The 22,500-nt window shown below is 47.2% G+C and overlaps 1 protein-coding gene across 1 annotated transcript in view; it reads right to left on the reverse strand.

Moving 5' to 3' along the window:
• svep1 (sushi, von Willebrand factor type A, EGF and pentraxin domain containing 1) overlaps window positions 1-22,500 on the reverse strand; it is a gene marked incomplete at its 5' end in the record, with an annotated part of 101,562 nt that overhangs the window by 29,985 nt on the left and 49,077 nt on the right. Inside the window, 21 exons of the mRNA XM_080547738.1 lie at window positions 123-298; window positions 676-883; window positions 2,085-2,242; window positions 3,025-3,226; window positions 3,713-3,826; window positions 4,672-4,785; window positions 5,554-5,650; window positions 5,751-5,839; window positions 6,417-6,578; window positions 7,959-8,120; window positions 9,042-9,203; window positions 9,920-10,153; window positions 11,035-11,232; window positions 11,538-11,643; window positions 12,190-12,311; window positions 12,551-12,745; window positions 12,966-13,097; window positions 16,497-16,604; window positions 17,917-18,046; window positions 18,908-19,026; window positions 21,151-21,345. Of these exons, the coding sequence (XP_080403864.1) occupies window positions 123-298; window positions 676-883; window positions 2,085-2,242; window positions 3,025-3,226; window positions 3,713-3,826; window positions 4,672-4,785; window positions 5,554-5,650; window positions 5,751-5,839; window positions 6,417-6,578; window positions 7,959-8,120; window positions 9,042-9,203; window positions 9,920-10,153; window positions 11,035-11,232; window positions 11,538-11,643; window positions 12,190-12,311; window positions 12,551-12,745; window positions 12,966-13,097; window positions 16,497-16,604; window positions 17,917-18,046; window positions 18,908-19,026; window positions 21,151-21,345 (3,183 nt within the window). The remainder of the gene's footprint in view (window positions 1-122; window positions 299-675; window positions 884-2,084; window positions 2,243-3,024; window positions 3,227-3,712; window positions 3,827-4,671; window positions 4,786-5,553; window positions 5,651-5,750; window positions 5,840-6,416; window positions 6,579-7,958; window positions 8,121-9,041; window positions 9,204-9,919; window positions 10,154-11,034; window positions 11,233-11,537; window positions 11,644-12,189; window positions 12,312-12,550; window positions 12,746-12,965; window positions 13,098-16,496; window positions 16,605-17,916; window positions 18,047-18,907; window positions 19,027-21,150; window positions 21,346-22,500) is intronic.

Genomic DNA, 22,500 nt, shown 5'->3' on the forward strand with positions numbered 1-22,500 from the left:
AATTTCTATTTCGGGGGGCGTGGCTTAGCGATAGGTCAATAGGGAGGATACATACTACGGAGGATGGGAGGGAGTGGGCTAAACTAAAGCTACTATGGAGCAGGCTGAGGGTAGCACTACACCTGGGATGGTGGTCCCCACGGACAGGCCTTTGCCTCCGTCTGAGGGGTTTCCGTTGATGTAGACCCTCCAGTCCCCGTCCCAGCTCCGCCATGACACCCCGATGTGGTACCAGTGGCCCGTGTTCACCGCAGGGCAGTCTGTGATCCGCTCCTTACCGTTCACATACAGAACCCAGCTGAGGGGGGGGGGGGGGGGGGGGGGGGAGAGAGAGATAGAGAGAGAGAGATAGAGAGAGAGAGATAGAGAGAGAGAGAGAGAGAGAGATAGAGAGATAGAGAGAGAGAGAGAATTAGAGAGAGAGAGAGAGATAGAGAGAGAGAATTAGAGAGAGAGAGAGAGAGAGAGAGAGAGAGAGAGATGGGAAGAAACAGTGGGAGAAAGAAAAGGAGAGGGGGGGGCATGGAGAAGAGAGAGAGAGAGAGAGGAAAGTTAGCTTTAGAGACAGTCTAAATTATTAATCTTTGCTGTCTCTTTGTTTATCTCTCCTGTGAAAAGGCCGTCCGCACCTCTGGGTTCTAGAACTTCTTTGTTCCTATGACAACACTGACTGACCCGTTGTAGTCGATGAGCAGGAAGGCGTTGTCGCTGCCGCTGTCCCCGTCCACGGCGTACGAGATGGGCGTGCCGTAGTTGGTGGTGTCCGACGACCTCATCCAGAACGTGGCGGTGATCTCCGTCAGAGGGGGCATGACCCCGTCCATCATCACGTAACCGTGGATACCAGACACCTCAAAGTCGAGGTTAAACGCGGTCGACATTTCTGGTGGGGATGGGGGGATGGAGAAAAGAAAAATCAAACCATGAGAACTTGAGAGCTTTAGAGGTAATGGAGCAGCTGCTGCTGATTCATAATAGACAGATATTGATTTATGAAAGGGAATATAAAGGGCTCTATCAGACAACACAGTGCAATTTCCTTTCATTAGAGAGAGTGAGTCAGACTGCTGGCGGAGCCGGGCTGGGTGGAGTGGACTTTAGATCATTTGTTTTCTACTTCTTGATTCTGGAGGTCCCATGATATCATTCCTCATACACTTACTCCCTCAGATCCTCCTCCTTCCTTCCTTCTTTCTCTATTTCTCTCATCCACCCTCTCTATCAAAACATTGCGCCAATATATGTTTGATTTGCTAACAAAGACAGTCCCTTATACCACCCCCCCCCTCCCCTCCCTTTCCCTCTTTCCGTTAGTGGACTGCACTTATATTAGCACCTTATTCCAAAGCGCTTTACAACGGCCTCTCATTCACCCATTCACACTCACATTCACACACCAATGGCGGCAAGCTACCATGCAAGGTGCCGGCCCCTCTCATTGGGAGCAATTTGGTGTTCAGTGTCTTGCCCAAGGTAACCTCGACATGTGGCCAGCCGAGGTTCGAACAGCCGATTTGACGACCTTGCGATCATTAGACGCCAGCTCTACCTCCTGCGCCACAGCCCCCCTCGATTGCAATGGCATGTATACCCAAGCACTCGAGATGAGGGGGGATGGCATCCCCCCCTGAAATAAAAACGGTCAAAATCATCCCCCTTCTAAAACTGCCACCCCCCCTTTCCATCCCTTATGTCAATGAACGTGGTGTTACTGCTATTTCAACATTTAGTTTTGCGCATATTGAGTAAAACACTGTGGGCGAGGGGGGGGGGGGGGGCACGCACACATGCAATGACATTTTTACCAAGTCACTGACACTGAAGTCACTGACACTGAAGTCACTGACGCTGAAGTCACTGAAGTCACTGACGCTGAAGTCACTGACACTGAAGTCACTGACACTGAAGTCACTGACGCTGAAGTCACTGACACTGAAGTCACTGACGCTGTGGAGAGGCTAAAATTATCCCCATATGATCAAATCCACCCCCCCCATGATTTTCTTTTACAACTCGAGTGCTGCTGCCTATACCACCACCCCCCCCCCCCCTCCCTCTCTCCGTTGCCATGGCAGCATGTGTACCTGTCTCACACCTGGTCCCGTTGAACCCAGGCAGGCACCTGCAGGTGAAGGCGCCCGGGCCGTCGATGCAGCTGGCCCCGTTCACACAGGGGTCTGGGTCGCACTCGTCCACGTCCACCTCACACAGCCTGCCTCTGTAGCCCTCCGCACACTGACACCTGCACGTGGTGATCACACTGGAATGTTACCATGCTATCTTGTAGATAGTACTAGTTTTTTGTCTGTCTTACATGTAACGATGAATTAAGTATCAAGGACCCCAATTGAAATAAGCCAGTGGCTTTCTTGGGTTTTTATCCTGTTAGTTGACCTTGTATCATGTGTACTTTCATGTACCTACTTCTGCAAATTTTCTAATAAAGTATTCAATCAATCAATCAATTACACTGAAACATACATGTGGATTTGATACCATTCCTAATTCCGTTCCATGCATTCCAATGAGCCCATCCTCCGATTTACACCTCCATTTTTTTTCCAGGCCCTGAACACCGCCACTTTACATTTTTTGTAACCGTTGACATCAGTGACACCTTTAACTTAACAGTTTTAGTTTGCAATAGACTAGACCACTATCATACAACACAATTTCCGGTTCATTTTTGTTTTTTAATAAAACTAATAAATTCACGAACTTTTACTAAAAGTTTTTAGGACTCAAACTCCTTGGACAGAGTCTAATTCAGAAAAATACCTACAAAATTCAAAACCTCATAAAATCGTGATAAGACTTTTTAATACTTATTATTAAGGGTCTTGATTTTCCCAAAATTTATTTATCAACTTTTAACACTTTTCAAGACACCGCGGATACCCTGAGAGAGGGCACTTAAAGCTCAACTAAAACGCTAAAACACATTTAGATGATTTTTATCTACATAAAACATGATTTCTATGAATGCACACAGTCCTAGAGAGTAGCAGTCACTGTTCCTATTACCTGAAGTTGTTGACGGCGTCCTCACATGCCCCTCCGTTCAGACAGGGGGCGCTGTCACACTCGTCCATGTTGACCTCACATTGGTCTCCAGAGAAGCCCCGGGCGCAGGTGCAGGAGTAGCCCCCCTCCAGGTCCTCACAGGCCCCCCCGTTCAGACACGGGTTCGACACGCACTCGTCAATCTCCAGTTCACAACGAGAGCCTAACGGAAGAGTCAAAAGATTACGTTAAGCATAGATCCTAAAGAAATGTAACCTGGAATTGTTGTACTATTATGATTTTATGATATACCAAATATAATAGTGTAATGAAGAACTATGGGGGGGGGGGGGGATGTTATCGGGTTACTCGTGTGTTTATAGTGGGGTGGGATAAACCAAAAGATAAGATCAGGACAGACACTTGTTTTGTTTGGTGTTATAATTGTTTTTTTCATGTGTACTGTTTTGTAATAAATAATTTATTACAAAAAAAAGCATAGATCCTAAAGAAATTGTGTGTCTACTGGTGATAAAAAAAAATGACATTACGTACATATACACATATCATATCAATAATACAAGCCATGCCCGTTTACTTTATACTGCTAATTTGGCAGGTGTAGATCAGAATCAACGTTATGAGATAGTTGAAGTGCCCAAGGGGCTTAGTACTGTAGTACTGTGCTGTAGGGATGCAGGGATGTCACCTGTGAAGCCGTCGACACAGCTGCAGGTGAACTGGTTGACCTCGTCCACACACACGCCCTCGTTCAGACAGGGGGAGGAGCTGCACTCGTTCACCTCCGCCTCGCACAGAGACCCTGGGGCAGAGCAGAGATGGGATACATACTGGGCCATATACTCACACGGTACCCAAGCAATCCATCAGTTCTGTGTGCTAATTGCCTTGGAGATACAGAAAACCCCTTGAAGGGAAATCAGATGTCCTTAGTTGTTCAGTCTAAATGGAAATGGTAAATGGACTGCACTTATATAGCACCTTTATCCAAATCGCTTTACAACGGCCTCTCATTCACCCATTCACACACCAATGGCGGCAAGCTACCATGCAAGGCGCCGCAATTTGGGGTTCAGTGTCTTGCCCAAGGACACTTCGACATGTGGCCAGCCGGGGCTCGAACCGCCGATCTGCCAACCTTGTGATCATTAGGTGGCGACTCTACCTCCTGCGCCACAGCCGCCCCACAACTATGAACTATAGTACATATCTCTCTTTCGCTCTCTCTTATGTTGGCATCTAAGTGAAATAAAGCATCCATGAACAATAGGTACACAGGAACAATGAAAGAAGGTGTGTCTATGTGGAGTACATTGAGCAGTCATGATAATAATAATAATAATAATAATAATAATAATAATAATAATACATTAGACTTATATAGCGCTTTTCTAGACACTCAAAGACGCTTTACAAACTGAAAAGATCGAGTAGTAAAATAAAAAGAAACAAAAAATAAATAAAAGAAAGTATAGGGGTCTAATACATTTTTAGATTACTAAATCTGAGTCTAAGTGTCTTTGTCGGACAATCTACTCTGTATACTGCAGTTACACCTAGATTTCGGACGGAGAAGCGGCGAACAAGCAACGCCAGCGTCCTCTCTCAAACGGCATTTCTTTTAAAAGCTCAATGATGATATCTCACCTACAAACCCAGGCCGACACTGACAGAGGAAGTCTCCCATGCCGTCCTTACACACTCCTCCATTCTGACACGGGCCAGAGTCACACTCGTCTATGTCACTCTCACACTTGGCCCCTGCAGGAGAGACAGCAACAGCACGTGACGTTAGAATTATAAGGTTCTATCTCCATTTTTGGTCAAAATTGAGTTTTTTACATAATCTGATCGATTAGGTGTTTATTAATGCCTGTGTGGTGTTATTTTTAAAATGTTGACATTTTTGAGTTAGTAATTAATAAAATACAAAGGTTCCATCTCACAAAACATAATGGAATGTAAACATTTTGACGCTCAATATCTCTGAACTACCCTAAACGGAGATAGAACCTTATCATTCTAAGCTCACGAGCACACGATGGGTCATTCATCCAAACATCACAGTAGAATAACAATTCAACTGTAAAACATTTACATTTACATTTACATTTTAAGGCATTTAGCAGACGCCTTATTCCAAAGCGATTTACAATCAATGCATTTGACTAAGCGAGTGAATCATCAATCCACCAGTCGTAGCAGGAAGAGTAATCCAGCTCAGGCCCGGGGCCCTTGGCAGTCATTTTTTGGAGAACAGAGAAACAGTACAGGGGGGGCCAGTAGAAGTCTTGGGGGACACAGTAAAGGAGAAGAGCGGGTGTCTCAGGAGACGCAGTGCTGGGGGGTAGTAGATGTCTCAGGAGGAGCAGTTAAGGTGTAACCTGAAGAGATGGAGGTCTTCAGTCTTCGACGTAAAAAGTGTGAAGACATTCAAATGAAGAAGGGATCCAGTGAAGCCGCCCACACAATACTAGTGTTATTAATATGACGACTATGACTCAGACGATGAGTGACAGCTGTATTTACCTGTAAATCCTGGGAGACAGGTGCACACATATCCCGCCCCCACCTCTTCACACGTCCCCTTGTTCTGACACGGGTTCAGGAAGCACTCGTGGAACACCTGGAGGAACGGAAACGGCCAATCAGACTCTAGTCACACGCTGTCACATGGTTCCTGCGGTCCTGCTGCAACACAGAGTCAGACTGTAGGAGGGGTTCACCTGGCTGCTGGCCTGGTAGTCCTCCCTCACCACCACCTCAGGGGCGGAGGTCACACTCTCCTCTTTGGGCAGGAAACTAGAGCCAAAACCTGAGAGAGAGAGAGAGAGAGAGAGAGAGAGAGAGAGAGAGAGAGAGAGAGAGAGAGAGACAGAGAGAGAGAGAGAGAGACAGAGACAGACAGAGAGAGAGAGAGAGAGAGACAGAGAGAGAGAGAGAGAGAAAAAGAGAGACAGAGAGAGAGAGACAGAGAGAGAGACAGACAGAGAGAGAGAAAGAGAGAGAGAGAGACAGAGAGAGACAGAGAGAGAGAGAGAGAGAGACAGAGAGAGAGAGAGAGAGAGAGAGACAGAGACAGAGAGAGAGACAGAGAGAGAGAGAGAAATAACAAAGGAGGAGAAAGAGAGACTGAGAGGGTTTCCACTTGCTACCAAAGTTGGCAGAGACTTAAAAAAGAAAAAGCGAGATTTTTCTCCAGGCCACGTCGTCTAAACCAGCCACTGTTCTTACACACTGGTTCTCTTACACCACTGAAGTCATATTAGTTTCCATTCCCTAGTGGGTCCGGTGTCAGTCCTATAATATTTCCATTAGCCCAGTAGTCACATGTAAGGAATATTCTTTCCTGACCTAATCCGTTTTCCAGGGCGATGAAAACTGTCACTCACTGGAGCAGTGTTGGATGGCGGTCGCCCCGGTAACGGTGGTGGTTCCGTAGAAGGGGCAGGAGAGGCAGTAGGAGCGCCCCGACCCGGGCTGGTAGTAGTCCCTGGGACAGGGGTAGCAGGGGACCAGCCCCGTACGAGAGAAGTGACCTGAGGAGCATGGAACTGAGGGGGCGGGGGGGAGGGGAGAGGGAGGGGGGAGGGAGGGGGGAGGGGGGGCGGGGGGAGGGAGAAGGGAGGGGGGAGGAGGGGGGAGAAATACAGACATGAGATGGGTTAGGGTTAGGGTTAGGGTTGGGGTTAGGGTTAGGGTTGAGATGGATGTGTAGAGGAGAGAGGTAAAGAGAGTGGGAGAGAGAGATGAGGGCATTGGAGAGGTATAGAGAAATAGAGGGATATGGAGGAGAGGAGGTGAGGAGAAGAGAAGAGGAGAGGATGGATGTGTAGAGGAGAGAGGTAAAGAGAGGAGTGGGAGAGAGAGAGATAGAGGCATGGAGAGGGTATAGATAAATTACAGGGATATGGAAAGTGAGGAGAGAGATAAACCAAGGGGATAGAGATAGGGCGGCGGGGGGGAGGAGGGAGGGGTTGGCGATCAAGGAGGAGGGGGGAGAAATACAGAACATGAGATGGATGTGTAGAGAGAGGAGGTAAAGAGAGTGGGAGAAGGAGAGATGAAGGCATTGGAGAGGTATAGAGGTATAGAGAAAATAGAGGGATATGGAAAGGGAGGAGAGAGAGAGAGATAAACCAAGGGGATAGAGAAGGAATGTAAGCGAGAGAGTACAGAGAGGGAAAATAAACAGACATGGAGAAATATGGAAAGTGAGAAGGGCGGAGAGAGAGAGACGGAGGAATGGAGAGAGAGATGTGGTGAGAGAGAGTACAGTGAAAAGAAAGGAGAGAGTTTCAGTTCGAATTCTACTGTTCTTCAGTTAGATGAAGAAACAGTACTATTGTGATGTCATCGTTCTATGCCTCTTCATAACTCGTGAGCTTAGACTTATATAAGGTTCTATCTCCGTTTAGAATGATAAGGTTCTATCTCCGTTTAGAATGATAAGGTTCTATCTCCGTTTAAAGTTTTAGTAGAAGGCGATAATAGGGAGAAGGTTTTTCCTCCTATCAGTGGCCCCGGGCCCGAGCTAGAGTACTCTTCCTGCAACGAATGGTGGACTGCTGATTCACATGCTTAGTATTCAAATGTATTGATTGTAAGTCGCTTTGGAATAAGGCGTCTGCTAAATGCCAAAAATGTAAATGTAAATGTTTAGGGCAGTTCAGAGATATTGAGCGTCAAAGTTTTTACATTCCATTATGTTTTGTGAGATGGAACCTTTGTATTTTATGAATTACTAACTAAAAAATGTCAACATTTAAAAAAATAACACCACACATGCATTAATAAACACCTAATGGTTCAGATTATGTAAAAAAACTAAATTTTGACAAAAATGGAGATAGAACCTTATCATTCTAAAGTCACGTCTTCATACTGTAGAGTTCTGGATAGTTCCAGATGCTCTCTCTCTCTCTGTCTCTCACCTCCGCACTCTTTCACATCCATGGCTCCCCTGGTGACGGTGGAGGTCTCCGGGGGACAGACCACACACTCTCTGGAGCCAAACCCAGACTGGTAGTGGCCCAGCGGGCACGACTCGCACGTCTCCAGGCCGTTCACGGAGTAACCGCCAGGCTTGCACTGTGCTGAAACAAACCACACACACACACACATAACCTTGTTATACGAGGGGCTGAGTTCATCTCAAGCGGAGTTAAGTCATATGGTCATGACTTCTTCTTACCAATTAATGTCTCGAACATCTGGGGAAGCTTAAGCTTAAATTAATGTGTGGAGAAAATATGTCATCTATTTAAAGTCGCTCTGAAAATATGATGTTGTAGGAGGTCTGCATGACCAACAAAGTAATGATACATTTGACATGATAGTCATAGTCGTCGTCATCATCATCATCATCATCATCATCATCATCATCATCACCTCCACAACCACCACCACCACCACCATCATCATCATCATCATCATCACCATAATCACCATAATCATCACCACCATAATCATCATCATCATCACCACCATCATCATCATCATCACCATAATCATCATCATCACCTCCACAACCATCATCATCATCATCATCTCAACCACCACCACCATCATCACCATAATCATCATCATCATCATCATCACCTCCACAACCACCACCACCATCATCATCATAATCATCGTCATCATCACCACCATCATCATCATCATCACCATAATCATCATCATCACCTCCACAACCATCATCATCATCATCTCAACCACCACCACCATCATCACCATAATCATCATCATCATCATCATCATCATCACCTCCACAACCATCATCATCATCATCATCTCAACCATCATCATCATCACCACCATCATCATCAATAATCACCACCACAACGATCATCATCAATATCACCACCATCACCACCACCACCATCACCACCATCACCACCACCACCACCACCACCACCACCATCATCATCATCACCACCACCACCGTCATCATCACCACCACCACCACCATCCCCACCACCACTCCCATCCCACCAGGTGCCAGTGTTTATTACCTTTGCACTCTGCCTGGCTGCGTGAGTGGAGGTAGGCTGTGGAGGATCCGTCGGGACAGGCCTTACACTCCTGCTGCCCCTCCTGGTCCTGGAAGGAGCCCACCCAGCAGCTCTCACACTCAGCGTACTCCAGGGAGTAGTAGGTGCCCACGGGACACTGGACTAGAACACACAGCAGACACACACACGCCTGGTCAGTCTGCTGTCACAGGACTAGACACTGGACTAGAACACACACGAGAATGAGAAGGTTCTATCTCCGTTTAGAATGAGAAGGTTCTATCTCCGTTTAGAATGATAAGGTTCTATCTCCGTTTAGAATGATAAGGTTCTATCTCCGTTTAGAATGATAAGGTTCTATCTCCGTTTAGAATGATAAGGTCCTATCTCCGTTTAGAATGATAAGGTTCTATCTCCGTTCAGGGCAGTTCAGAGATATTGAGCGTCAAAGTTTTTACATTCCATTATGTTTTGTGAGATTAATTTTAATTAATTAATTTTGCCATTTAGCAGACGCTTTTATCCAAAGCGACTTACAATTACGAATTACAGGGACATTCCCCCTGGAGTAACTGAGGGCTAAGTGCCTTACCCAAGGACACACTAGTAGTGGTGTGGCTTCAGGCGGGATTTGAACTCACAACCTTCCGATCCCAAGTCCAACTCACTATCCACTAGACCACCACTACCCCGAGATGGAACCTTTGTGTTTTATGAATTACTAACCCAAAAAAAATCAACATTTTAAAAATAACACCACACAGGCATTAATAAACACCTAATGGATCAGATTATGTAAAAAAAATCAATTTTGACCAAAAATGGAGATAGAACCTTATAATTCTAACGTCACGATACAACAGGTCCCGTTCCCTCACCACACATCCGGGCCTTCAGCACAGAGCCAGGCCTGCAGTATAGGGAGGCCCTCCTGCTCTCCAGAGACTTGGGGTCGGCGACGATCATCTCTGACGACACGTGGAAGCTGGACAGCGGCTGCTTGCTCAGAGTCCTCTTCAGCCGATTGGTCAGCTGCTCCAGGGTCCGCAGCAGCCGCTTCTGATTGGCCACCTCCACCGAGTCGTTCCTCGACGAGGGCAGAGGGATGCTTGCTGGGAGAATGGAGACAGCTCAAAGGAGGGAACTCTGACCTATGACCTATGACCTATGAACTTTGACCTATGAACTTTGACCTATGACTAACTAAGAGCCACATAGGATGGTGTCATTCATTCCTACACTAAGGTAGTCCCCAAACAGCAGGCTTTGGACATCTGATGATAGACAACGCTACAATAACACCCAGCTTAGGTTCTGGCAAAGCAAGGTGAAGGCATCAATGGATAACATAACAATCAATAATTCAACCTGGTTGAGCAAATATACAGGTATAATAATAATAATAATAATAATAATAATAATAATAATAATAGTAATAATACATTAGACTTATATAGCACTTTTCTAGACACCGCATCGAGTGTCTAGAAAAGCGCTATATAAGTCTAATGTATTATTATGATTATGATTATGATTATGATTATGATTATGATTATGATTATGATTATTATTATTATTATTATTATTATTATACCTGTATATTTGCTCAACCAGGGTGAATTATTGATTGTTATCCATTGATGCCTTCACCTGGCTTTGCCAGAACCTAAGCTGGGTCTTATGGTAGCGTTGTCTTTACAAAAACAAAAAGGTAAATAGAAGAAAGTATAGGGGCCTAATTAAGGTAGTCCTGGGGACACATGGGAAGGGGAGGGGGTTAGGAGGGTTAACTGGTGAAGGCGAGCTTGAAGAGGTGGGTTTTGAGGGCCTGTTTAAATGTTAAATGTTGGGAGGGTGTTGGCCTGTCTGATGAGGTTGGGGAGGGCGTATGAAAGGAAACCAACCGAACCCTAACACTGTTCCCCTGTGTGCTTGTCTGTATGTTGGGGGTTCATATTGGTTACAGTGAGGTAGCAGCGCCCCGCCACCATACCTGTGATGTTGAAGAAGATCTGGATCTTCTGGTCTCGGGTCGGGCCGATGATCTTGCGGTGCCTTTTGGCCCGGTAGTGGGAGGTGCCGTCCTGCTGCATAGGGGGGGGGCGCTGGCCGTCCGTGGCGAAGCCCGAGTCAAAGTAGGCGTAGTCCTGCCCGCTCTGGGGACCCCAGTTACTACCCCACCCCCCAGGACCTGGGAGAGAGGGAGGAGAGAAGAAGGTGTGGTAGATTCAAGATTCAAGATTCAAGATAGCTTTATTGTTTGTCACACAGTGACAGAAATTCTACTTTGACAGGCAGAAGTGCAGCTCAAGAATACAGTTTCCACATTAAAAACACACATAGGTCACATACATTAAATACATACAATAAAAACAGACAGACATAGCAGTGTTTATTTCGGTCTAGTACCCACTGTTTGTATATCATATGAATGTATTAAATCAATGTCATTATCGATATACTATATCAATGTATAATAGTATCAAACGTTCCTACCGATGGCGAATCCGTTCTCGTAGTCGTAGTTGTACTCCAGACAGTGGCCCTGGGACTTCACTTCTAGTTTGCAGGCGACATCGTCACCGCTGCAAATGTTCGGGAGCTTTAAAAAAGTTAAAACATTTGTGAGAAAATAAAAAACGACCTTTTGATACAGTATCACGTGTGTGGGTGTCCGTCTGTGCATGCCAGTTTGTAAGAGTGTGTGTGTGTGTGTGTGTGTGTGTGTGTGTGTGTATACTGTGTATATTTTATTTATTTATTTACCAGGGACAGTGGTCTCAATCAACAAATCAGTTTCCACATCAATGTAAATGCGCCAGAGTTAGCTCATGAGCTAATTTCCATCTGTAGTCCCTGAGCAGGCTATTACAAAATGAATGGTGTAGTGTCATGTGTGTACCATATGTTATGGTACGTATGGTATGTGGGAATACGGTACATGTGGGAAAACTAGGGTTAGGGTTAGGATTAGGGTTAGGGTTAGGGTTAGGGTTAGGGTTAGGGTTAGACATGCCAGCATGTACCAAATCACCCTAGCACCTAACCCTAACCCTAGTTTTCCCACATGTACCGTATTCCCACATGTACCGTAACATATAGATTGCCAAATGATGTAGACAGATGTGATATATGCCTGTGATCTTACCAAGCCTCCCAGTTTAGTGTTGAACTCCCCAGTAAAGGACTTGAGCAGGTCCAGGTCATCACAGCGAGAGGCTTTGAACAGCATCTCAAAGGGCTTGAAACCGTTGTTGGCGATGCGGTTCACTGGGACAAGGGAAGGAGACAAACCGTGACGTTAGAATTATAAGGTTCTATCTCCATTTTTGTCAAAATTGAGTTTTTTACATAATCTGATCCATTAGGTGTTTATTAATGCCTGTGTGGTGTTATTTTTTAACATGTTGAATTACAATGGCACAAAGAAGTGAAAAGAGAGAATGAGAAACAAATGGCTAATAAAATAAAAGATTAGAAGAGAGGAATCAAAAGAAGAAGTAACTGACAGGAGCAGTCCGGTCTGTCGGGGGCGTGGGGGGGCTCCCACATCCCGTCGTTGGCGCAGAAGTAGCTGTGCACGGCCTCCTGGGTAAGGCTGTACCCCTCTTTACAGTAGAGGGTACAGTTGACCCCGTCCTCCTCCTCCTCCGAGCAGATGAACTCCCCGTTCACCGGTATGAAGGGCTGGTCACACGTGGTGCCTGACATGAACAAAAGATTAAGGCCGTAAAAGAAAACGTGCATGGACAATGACCAGTACCGTTTCATTTTCTCAAGAGTCAATGAGAGATTTCTTTGGTCACAGAACCAAAACAAGGATTAACGATTAAACAATGTTTGTTCATGAACTAGGTCCTAGGATGTTCCTTCAGTTTCCCAGTGATGATGTCTGACGGAGCTGTCTCTCTGTAGTGTCTGTACCTTGGACGGTGATGACCAGGTCACATGTGCGGTTGTTGCCGGCGGGGTCCATAGCGGTGTACTGGACCAGCGTCTCTCCCACAGGGAACAGAGAACCAGGGCTGTGACTGCTGGAGACACTCAGACGCCCCCCTGAGAGGAGCAGAAGTACCAATTCGGTTGTTAAGTCTGACGTGACGTTTAGCAATTTCTGGGTCCAAACGAAGTGTGTTTTTGTCCTGGTGGCCCTGTAGCGCTGTCCAGAAGGGAGTAATGTAAACAAGCTGTGAGCTGGATGTGAGGGGTCAGACACAATCTTGCGTGGCTCTCTTCAGTGAAGTACCTATAACACGTGCTGCTGCCTACAGTATACACAACGCAGCAACAAACACTGAATCAACATTTTTCAGGGGTGCAAACTTGTCACCTTTTAGCTGTTTTTGCCATTTTTAACCTCAAAATAGGTCAACAATTTTCATAAATGTTCTTTGTTTTCAGGCGAAAAAAAATGTTTTGGCACCTTTTTGGGCCATGACCAGTTTGCATCCCTGATTTTTTTTACTGTATCATGCATTTCATATACGTAACTGTACTTCATACCATATATTTGTATTATTTGATCCATTTAATCAATCAATCAATCAATCAATCAATCAATCGGCATCACTCAGAGTGTCTCCAGTGTTTGGGTAATTCATCTTCCCCCCCCCCCAAAATAACCTGTTGGAGTAACTTAAAATGCTGGAAGTAACCTGCAGAGGGCAGTGTTGGGTCAGGTACCATCCCACTGAATGACTCACTCTCTCTCAACCAGACCAAGTTATATTAAACTGGGGCATGTTGACACATGCAAAGGCTCGTCTGGGCATCACATGGCACCAGAATAATCATAATCATAATCTGGACAGTGAGAGAGGGTAATTGCTACCGTCTGGATAGGCGTAAACACATAGAGAAAGAGAGAGAGAGAGGGAGGGAGAGAGAAAGAGAAGAAAAAGAGAGAGGAAAAAAAGAGAGAGAGAGCAGAGAGAGAGAGAGAAAGAGAAAGAGAAAAAAAAGAGAGTGAAAGATCTAACATGCTGTCACATTCTATTCCTCTCAGACTGGGCCCACAGCACAGACAGACAGACAGACAGACAGACAGGAGCTTGACACACACACGTCTGGCCGAGGCGGAGCCGGTGGTGTCGCCCCAGTCCCTCCTTAAATAGAACCCAGGATCAAGGTGTGGCCGTGGAAAAACAAAACACGCTGATGTTGGCGTGACGATGGAGTGACGTCATGGCGTCCCCGCCGTAGCCGCAGCGTGTTATTTCTGTTTACTTGTTAATGGGCACATGAAGTGGACCTTGGCAGTCACGGCACTTTGTGTGGGGGGGGGTTGTGTGTGTGTGTGTTTTGGGGGGTGTGTGTGCGTGCCTGTGTGTGTGCCTGTGTGTGTGTGTGTGTGCCTGTGTGTGTGCCTGTGTGTGTGTGTGTGCCTGTGTGTGTGCCTGTGTGTGTGTGTGTGTGTGTGTGTGTGTCTGTGTGTGTGTGTGTGTGTGTGTGTGTGTGTGTATCTTTGTGCCTGTGTGTGTGTGTGTGTGTGTGTGTGTGTGTGTGTGTGTGTATGTGTGTGTGTGCGCAAGAGGTCTGTGTGTATGCACAATATTAAGTTGACACCAGGACAGTGGATTGGACCCAGGGTTAATGCGGGTTGGAGAGCAGACGGTTCTGGTCATGTCTGGTCACCGCTGATGCTGTCTGGGTCTGTACGGCACTGTGTGTGTGTGTGTGTGTGTGTGTGTGTGTGTGTGTGTGTGTGTGTGTGTGTGTGTGTGCTGTTTGGGTCTGTACGGCACTGTGGGCCAGACTGAGTGCTGCAGTATTGGCATCATGTCTCTCTATGACAGCATTGCCCTCAGCAGTGTCCGTTCAGCACAGTGGATCAGAGGCCCGGGGTACCAGCAGCACTATCACACTTCTCTGTGTATTGTGATGTGACGGCCCTATAGCAACACATACTTGGGGCGGCTGTGGCACAGGAGGTAGAGCCGCCGTCTAATGATCGCGAGGTCGGCAGATCGGCGGTTCGAGCCCCGGCTGGTCACATGTCGAAGTGTCCTTGGGCAAGATACTTAACCCCAAAATTGCTCCCAATGAGCGGGCCGGCGCCTTGCATGGTAGCTTGTCGCCATTGGTGTGTGAATGTGTGTGTGAATGAGAGGCCGTTGTAAAGCGCTTTGGAATAAGGCGCTATATAAGTGCAGTCCATTTGTATACGGAAGTGAGGGTTGAGTGTGTGAAACTGCAGAACACACAGTACTGTATAGCTACTATAACTGTATGCAATTGTACAATTAACAATTCAAGAAGAGAAGAGATGAGGCTGATGACAGCAGACCTGGTGGAGGTTGACATCGGAGGACGGGCTCATTGTAACATGTGAAATAAAGAACGGACTAAAGAACGAACGGTATCAAACACGTGATTCCTCCGTTACCGCTCCGGGGCATTACAACGTCAAAACGTCGAGCCCCGATTTCTACCCATCAGCCTCCCCTGCCTGGCTGAGGATATGCTACTATTTCTACAATTGTAGTACATCACGACCAATGAAAATACTAGCATCTGTCACATGACATGTCTGATGTGAAGTGAACCTCGCCCTGCTTTAATGGTATGGTGATGACATTACCACGCGGCCCGAGCCTCCACACCACCTCTGTCTCCTGTTTCCCACCGACCCTTTCAACAGCGCTCTCTCCCTCCTCTCCCTCCTCTCTCCCTCCTCTCCCCCTCCACTCTCCCTCCTCTCCCTCCTGTCTCCCTCCTCTCCCTCCTCTCTCCCTCCTCTCTCCCTCCTCTCCCTCCTCTCTCCCACCTCTCCCTCCTCTCCCTCCTCTCCCCCTCCTCTCTCCCTCCTCTCCCCCTCCTCTCCCTCCTCTCTCCCTCCCTCCTCTCTCCCTCCTCTCCCTCCTCTCTCCCTCCTCTCTCCCTCCTCTCTCCCTCCTCTCCCCCTCCTCTCCCTCCTCTCTCCCTCCTCTCTCCCTCCTCTCCCTCCTCTCTCCCTCCTCTCCCTCCTCTCTCCCTCCTCTCCCTCCTCTCTCCCTCCTCTCTCTCTCCTCTCTCCCTCCTCTCTCTCTCCTCTCTCCCTCCTCTCCCTCCTCTCACCCTCATCTCCCTCCTCTCTCCCTCCTCTCTCCCTCCTCTCCCTCCTCTCCCCCTCCTCTCCCTCCTCTCTCCCTCCTCTCCCCCTCCTCTCCCTCCTCTCTCCCTCCTCTCCCTCCTCTCTCCCTCCTCTCTCCCTCCTCTCCCTCCTCTCCCTCCTCTCTCCCTCCTCTCCCTCCTCTCTCCCTCCACCTCTAGTCTCCTGTTTCCCACTGTCCCTTTCAACAGCGTTCTCTCAACTCTCTCACACCGCTGCCATTCCCATTTCGCTCTCCCCCTCTTCCTTTTTCCAGGTCACACAATGGAAAAGACCCTGTTTAAACTGTTTAAATATCAGCTGCTTTCAGACGAGGGCGGAGTGGGGTCGGAACAAAAGAGGTGCACTCTGGGAAAACCCCATACCTGAGTTGTCGGAAAACTGCGGCACCTCCCAAACGACGGCCGTCTCCGTGTCTGTGGCCTGGAAAGTGGCCGGCGACCGGCACCTGTCAATCACTGGGGGCTCCGTATCTAGGAAGGAACGTTGGAACAATCGTTGTTAGGGGACAACCGAACCGAGGCCTTGGCAACCAATCCTGTACCGTATGTTCTTCTACATGGCGGTTATGCAAGGGGTTAAAGTGCACCAGTTCACAGACATATGTGTTCAATAAAAATGCCACTGCATTCCATCCTAACCTAACATATGGAAATGTTTCATGGCTGCCACACTGTGGTTTTTCCCTTCGACTTCTGAGAGTATCGAGTGTGTGACACGGGACACCTTTCCCTTTTTAACACGTTGAACCTAATTTGCCTTTCGCTTGGCACCTGTTCTAGTAGCTGAGGTACAACGGCATGTCAGAGTGTGTTAACACGGCCGCTTACAGTAGCAGACACTTCTATCCAAAGCAACTCTGGCTTGTAGCCCCACACTTGCCATATAGTGAGCTTAGAATGATACGGTTCTATCTCCGTTTAGAATGATAAGGTTCTATCTCCGTTTAGAATTATAAGGTTCTATCTCCGTTTAGGGCAGTTCAGAGATATTGAGCGTCAAAGTTTTTACATTCCGTTATGTTTTGTGAGATGGAACCTTTGTATTTTATTAATTACTAACTCAAAAATGTCAACATTTTTAAAAAAAATACCACACAGGCATTAATAAACACCTAATGGATCAGATTATGTAAAAAAACTAAATTTTGACAAAAATGGAGATAAAACCTTCTAATTCTAACGTCACGATATAGTAAATGCCATATAGTGTACTGTCACCTGCTGTGTGTAATGTAGACTGTGTTTACCACCTCAAATTAATTAATTTATGCCCAGCCAAATCCATGTTTAGAGGTAGCTAGCTAACATTACATTGATCATACAGTACTCGTAAAATACTTTTCACTTTTCAAAAAATGCCGGTCGAGAGAGAGAGGACACTGGCGTTGCTTGTTCGCCGCTTCTCCGCCCGAAATCTAGATATACTATACAGTATACAGAGTAGATTGTCCTACAAAGACACAAAATTAATTATACCCCTATACTTTCATTAAAACATTTTTGGTTTCTTTTTATTTTACTACTCGATCTTTTCAGTTTGTAAAGCGTCTTTGAGTGTCTAGAAAAGCGCTATATAAGTCTAATGTATTATTATTATTATTATTATTATTATTATAGACCAGGTAGGGAACACCCAACTGAGCCAGACTTTCCACTGTTTTGTTTGGCTTTGGTGTGGTTGTGATGTGGTTGTGATGTGGTTGTGATGTGGTTGTGATATGGTTGTGATGTGGCCGTGATGTGGTTGTGATGTGGTTGTGACGCGGTCGTGACGTGACCTCACCTATGACAGTGACAGTAAAAGAACAGTTGGCCTGGTTGCCCAGGCGGTCGGTGGCTGTGTAGGTGATCCTCTCCTCTCCGATAGGGAACAGCTGGGGAGGGCTGTACACCGGCTTGACCTGGACCCCCACCTACAGAACAGAGGTGGTTAAGAGAGAGAGTAGAGTTACCATTCCTTTTCCATTCCCTCACAGATCATAGGTTCCTTCACGGTCTCTCTCCCAGCCAAGGGGAGGTTTTCCTTGCTACTGTTGCTACTTGCTTCCACTTTGGGCTTCAGGTCTTCAGCTCTTTGCCACTTCTGTGACAGATTATTATGTGATAATGGACCTATCGCTAAGCCACGCCACCCTTTCAAAACTCGGACAAACAAACAACGCTTCACTGACACTGACTGACTGACTGACCGACCGTGGCTGAATGACATTCAATGACTTCCAATGGCGGATGGAGTTGGCACATTTCTGATTTCTAAAGATGTTTTTTTAAAGATGACAAGAATATTTCGTCTAGAAGCTTTTCACCGTCAGATATTAGCGAGTTGTTTGTCCGAGTTTTCTGCCCTATAGTGACTTTTGCTGTGATATGATTGGACAATTTCGATTTCGGGGCATGGCTTAGCGATAGGTCCATTGCCATTGGCCTGTATTGATGGACTGATGGACTAATAGATCAGAATAGACTGATCAGAGAAAGATCAACCAGAGGACGTTTCTGGAGAAGCAACACAGCCACTGGCGGACTCAGGGGGGGGGGCAGGGGGGTCGACCGCCCCTCCTGGTGCCCCCACGGTTGAAAAACGTCTGTCTTAAGTGCCCTTTTGAGTGGCGAAAATGAGAGGACGTGCCCTATTGGTGCCCTTCCAATGGTCTAAACTTGACAATGTGCACAGATGGGGTCCCATGTTGTGCAGTAGGTGCCCTTTTTTTCTTTTCGCCCCCCCTGCCCTTCAAACAGCCTGAGTCCGCCACTGAACACGGCCCTCCCCTCACCTCATCCCCAGAGTTGTCGTTGGCGGTGGGCACGTTCCAGCTGATGTTGGCAGTGCCACGCCGCTCGTCCGTCTCCGCCACCACGTCCCGCGGGCACTGGATGTACGGAGGCTCCGAGTCTGGGAGGGAGGTTGAGAAAATAAACGACAGAATCAAGAGGAAGGAATAATAATAAACTTAAAAGGAGAAGGAGGGTGAGCTGAGCCAACAGAACTCCAGGAGGAGCCTCGGTCTAAGACTCGTGGCATGCCAGGGCTGCTACTTGTTATCACTGAGGGAGTCGACTGTGATGTCATCTGACCCCTGACCCCTCAAGCACGACACGTCAGAAACCGCTCTGCTCCCAATTACTGGTCAAACGACCCGTTACAGTAAAATCCACATTGTCTCATAGCCAGTCACAGCTAGGCTATCTCTCCCTTGTCATCCACTACCTCAACATTAACCCTCTGTGAAGGCGTTTTGGCAATGTTATAAGAACTGTATGACGTGAATTATTATAACTAGCTATTACTATTAGTAATAACTATAACTATAACTATTAGAAATAGCTCTGTAAAAAACTTGTTTAGTCCCAAGACTATCTCAGGCTAAACTTGATGCTCTCGGACCAAGCCTGGAGCTAGTATAACCATCACATCTATGGATCCACTGTACGGTATGTATATCCATACAGGTAGTGATCGATCACAAAGGATAGATTAGATTGATACTATTCCGCATTAGACGGAACTACAGTATAGTAGTAGTAGTAAGACTTGACAAAGGCTACGGCCGAAACCGTTGTCAATAAAACTACAATTTTTGCATTTGGAACTAGTGTGCGGCTTCTACTTTATTCTAGAGTATTCTGCTCCGTCGCCAGACACCTCGGCCAAGTTCTCTGCGGTGTGCGTTCTCTTCTTTTTCAATTAGGAACTACAGTACAACCATCACAGCCCTTTACATTTACATTTACATTTTTGGCATTTAGCAGACGCCTTATCCCAAAGCGACTTACAATCAATACATTTGAATACTAAGCAAGTGAACCATCAGTCCACCAGTCGTAGCAGGAAGAGTAATCCAGCTCAGGCCCGGGGCCCTTGATAGAAGGAAAAACCTTCTTCTATCACCTTCTTCATCCACACAGCTAGTCTAGTCCTGGACTCCAGGATCCCGTCGATCACAGTAGTTACTGTTGTCTGTCTGTTGTGTAAGTTTGTCAGCTGGACGTGACCCGTCCACTAAAGCATCCATCTCTATTAAACACCGACACAGGCCGCTTCAATCAAATACGCCGATCTTTATTACAGGGGAAATATTTCATCCTGAGAGTAATAGGCATTAGGAAAAGCTGCTGGAAGAATGTCAGCCGCATTGCTCATTCTCTCTCTTTCTCATCTCTCTCTCTCTCTCTCTCTTTCCCATTCTCCCGCCCTCTCTTTGTGTCTCTCTCTTTCTCTTTCCATTCTTTCTCTCTCTCTCTCTCAGTCTGTTTTCCCATTATCAAACGAGTAGAGGTGGACGGGCGGGCGGGCCAGCTGTGTCAGTGAGAACCAGAGTAGACCCTCCCTCCCTCTCTCCCTCCCTCCTTCCCTCCCTCCCTCCCTCCCTCGGCCAGTAAAACACTTACGGATGACTACCCCTCCCTTAACTCTTCTTCTTCTCATTTCAGTGTCATCCCCCTCTCCACTCGTTTATCTATATGACATCTCTTCCTCTTTTTTTTAACGACAGCACTTTAATTAGGCCGGCTCTCTCTCCGAGGAAATCAAGTCTGATGGAACGTCTCCAGCACCTGTTCCACCAGCCCGACATCTGGAGGGATGAACGCAATTACTTTCATCCACCAGGGCCTGATCACAGGGAAGAGTTCCTGGGATGGTGTGGTTTGAGTTAGCCACTTTCAGCAGAAGGTTAGCGCTATTCTAGCTATTCTAAAAAGGGGAAAAAGGTGCAGGGAGAATAGATGGAAACTCACGCAACATACAGTACACACGCGCATACACACACCCATACACACACCCATAGACACGCACTCATGCACACTCTTGCACACTCTTGCACACACACACCCACCCACACTGGCGAATGCACGAACGCACACACGCACACACGCACGCACGCACACACACACACACACACACACACACACACACACACTGGCGAATGCACAAACGCACACACGCACGCACGCATGCATGCACACAAACACACAAACACACACACACACACACACACACACACACATCACACGTTACCTGTGCAGGTAGCTGTATGGACATTAGCGCTCCAGTCCCCAGAGGACAGGCAATGTGCGTCCAGGTCTCCCTGGAGACTGTAACCTTGGCGACAGGTGAGCTGGCACAAGGTCCCCGGCGTCACTTCCTTCCGTCCACAAGCAGGGGGCGATAGCAGGACGTCCTTCAGAGTGGCCAGGAGGGGACAGCGTACCTCTGAGAACAAGCAGTGTGGAGAGGGAGAGGAGGGAGAGGAGGGAGAGGAGGGAGAGAGGAGGGAGAGGAGGGAGAGAGGAGGGAGAGAGGAGGGAGAGAGGAGGGAGAGGAGGGAGAGAGGAGGGAGAGGAGGGAGAGAGGAGGGAGAGGAGGGAGAGAGGAGGGAGAGAGGAGGGAGAGGAGGGAGAGAGGAGGGAGAGAGGAGGGAGAGGAGGGAGAGAGGAGGGAGAGAGGAGGGAGAGGAGGGAGAGAGGAGGGAGAGAGGAGGGAGAGAGGAGGGAGAGGAGGGAGAGAGGAGGGAGAGGAGGGAGAGAGGAGGGAGAGAGGAGGGAGAGGAGGGAGTGAGGAGGGAGAGGAGGGAGAGAGGAGGGAGAGGAGGGAGAGAGGAGGGAGAGGAGGGAGAGAGGAGGGAGAGAAGAGGGAGAGAGGAGGGAGAGAGGACTTTCACACTCTGTCACCTTCAAGATGAAGTTAGGAAATACTACAGAAATACTACAGAAATACTACAGGCAATTCTAAAAATGGTTTGCCTTTACTGTTGGTCCCCAAGATGTTATCCATGTATCGGAAAAAGGTCTTTGACCACATGACCATGTTTCCTGTGACGCTAAAGAGCGTTCAATCTCTCTGCCCTTTGAACAGGCATCGCATGCAATAAAACCATTTTTTGGTGGCAATAAATCAGATTCGGGACACAAAAGAACAAGAATGTCTCGGGGAAATGAATATAAGAACAGATCAACCGCAAAAACTATCAAAGACAAGTAAGTAGGGTTTTATGCATTCTTGGACACAAACTAGTAAGTGGCTTTCACCCAGAACAGTCTCTGGAGTTCTTTCTGTTGGCTTTCTGTTATGTATACCCACACGCACACAAGCCCATACGCATGCACACATACACAACACACACACACACACACACACAAACACACACATGGAAAATGCTGAGAGATTTTCATTAGATTAAAATATCTCCTGCCTTGGAGAAGCCAGAGTGATCACATTACACGACTATGCAAACAAAACAAAACAAACACTGACTGCAGCACCAAACCAACCAGGGTACCAGAGTGAAACGCTATTAGGGGGAATGACAGTCTGCAGTCTGTGGTCTCTCAGACGTTCACACAAACAAACTGTAACTGAATCACAGCT

This window comes from Nansenia antarctica (assembly GCF_963989245.1).
Source record: "Nansenia antarctica genome assembly, chromosome: 17".
Taxonomy (NCBI): domain Eukaryota; kingdom Metazoa; phylum Chordata; class Actinopteri; order Argentiniformes; family Microstomatidae; genus Nansenia; species Nansenia antarctica.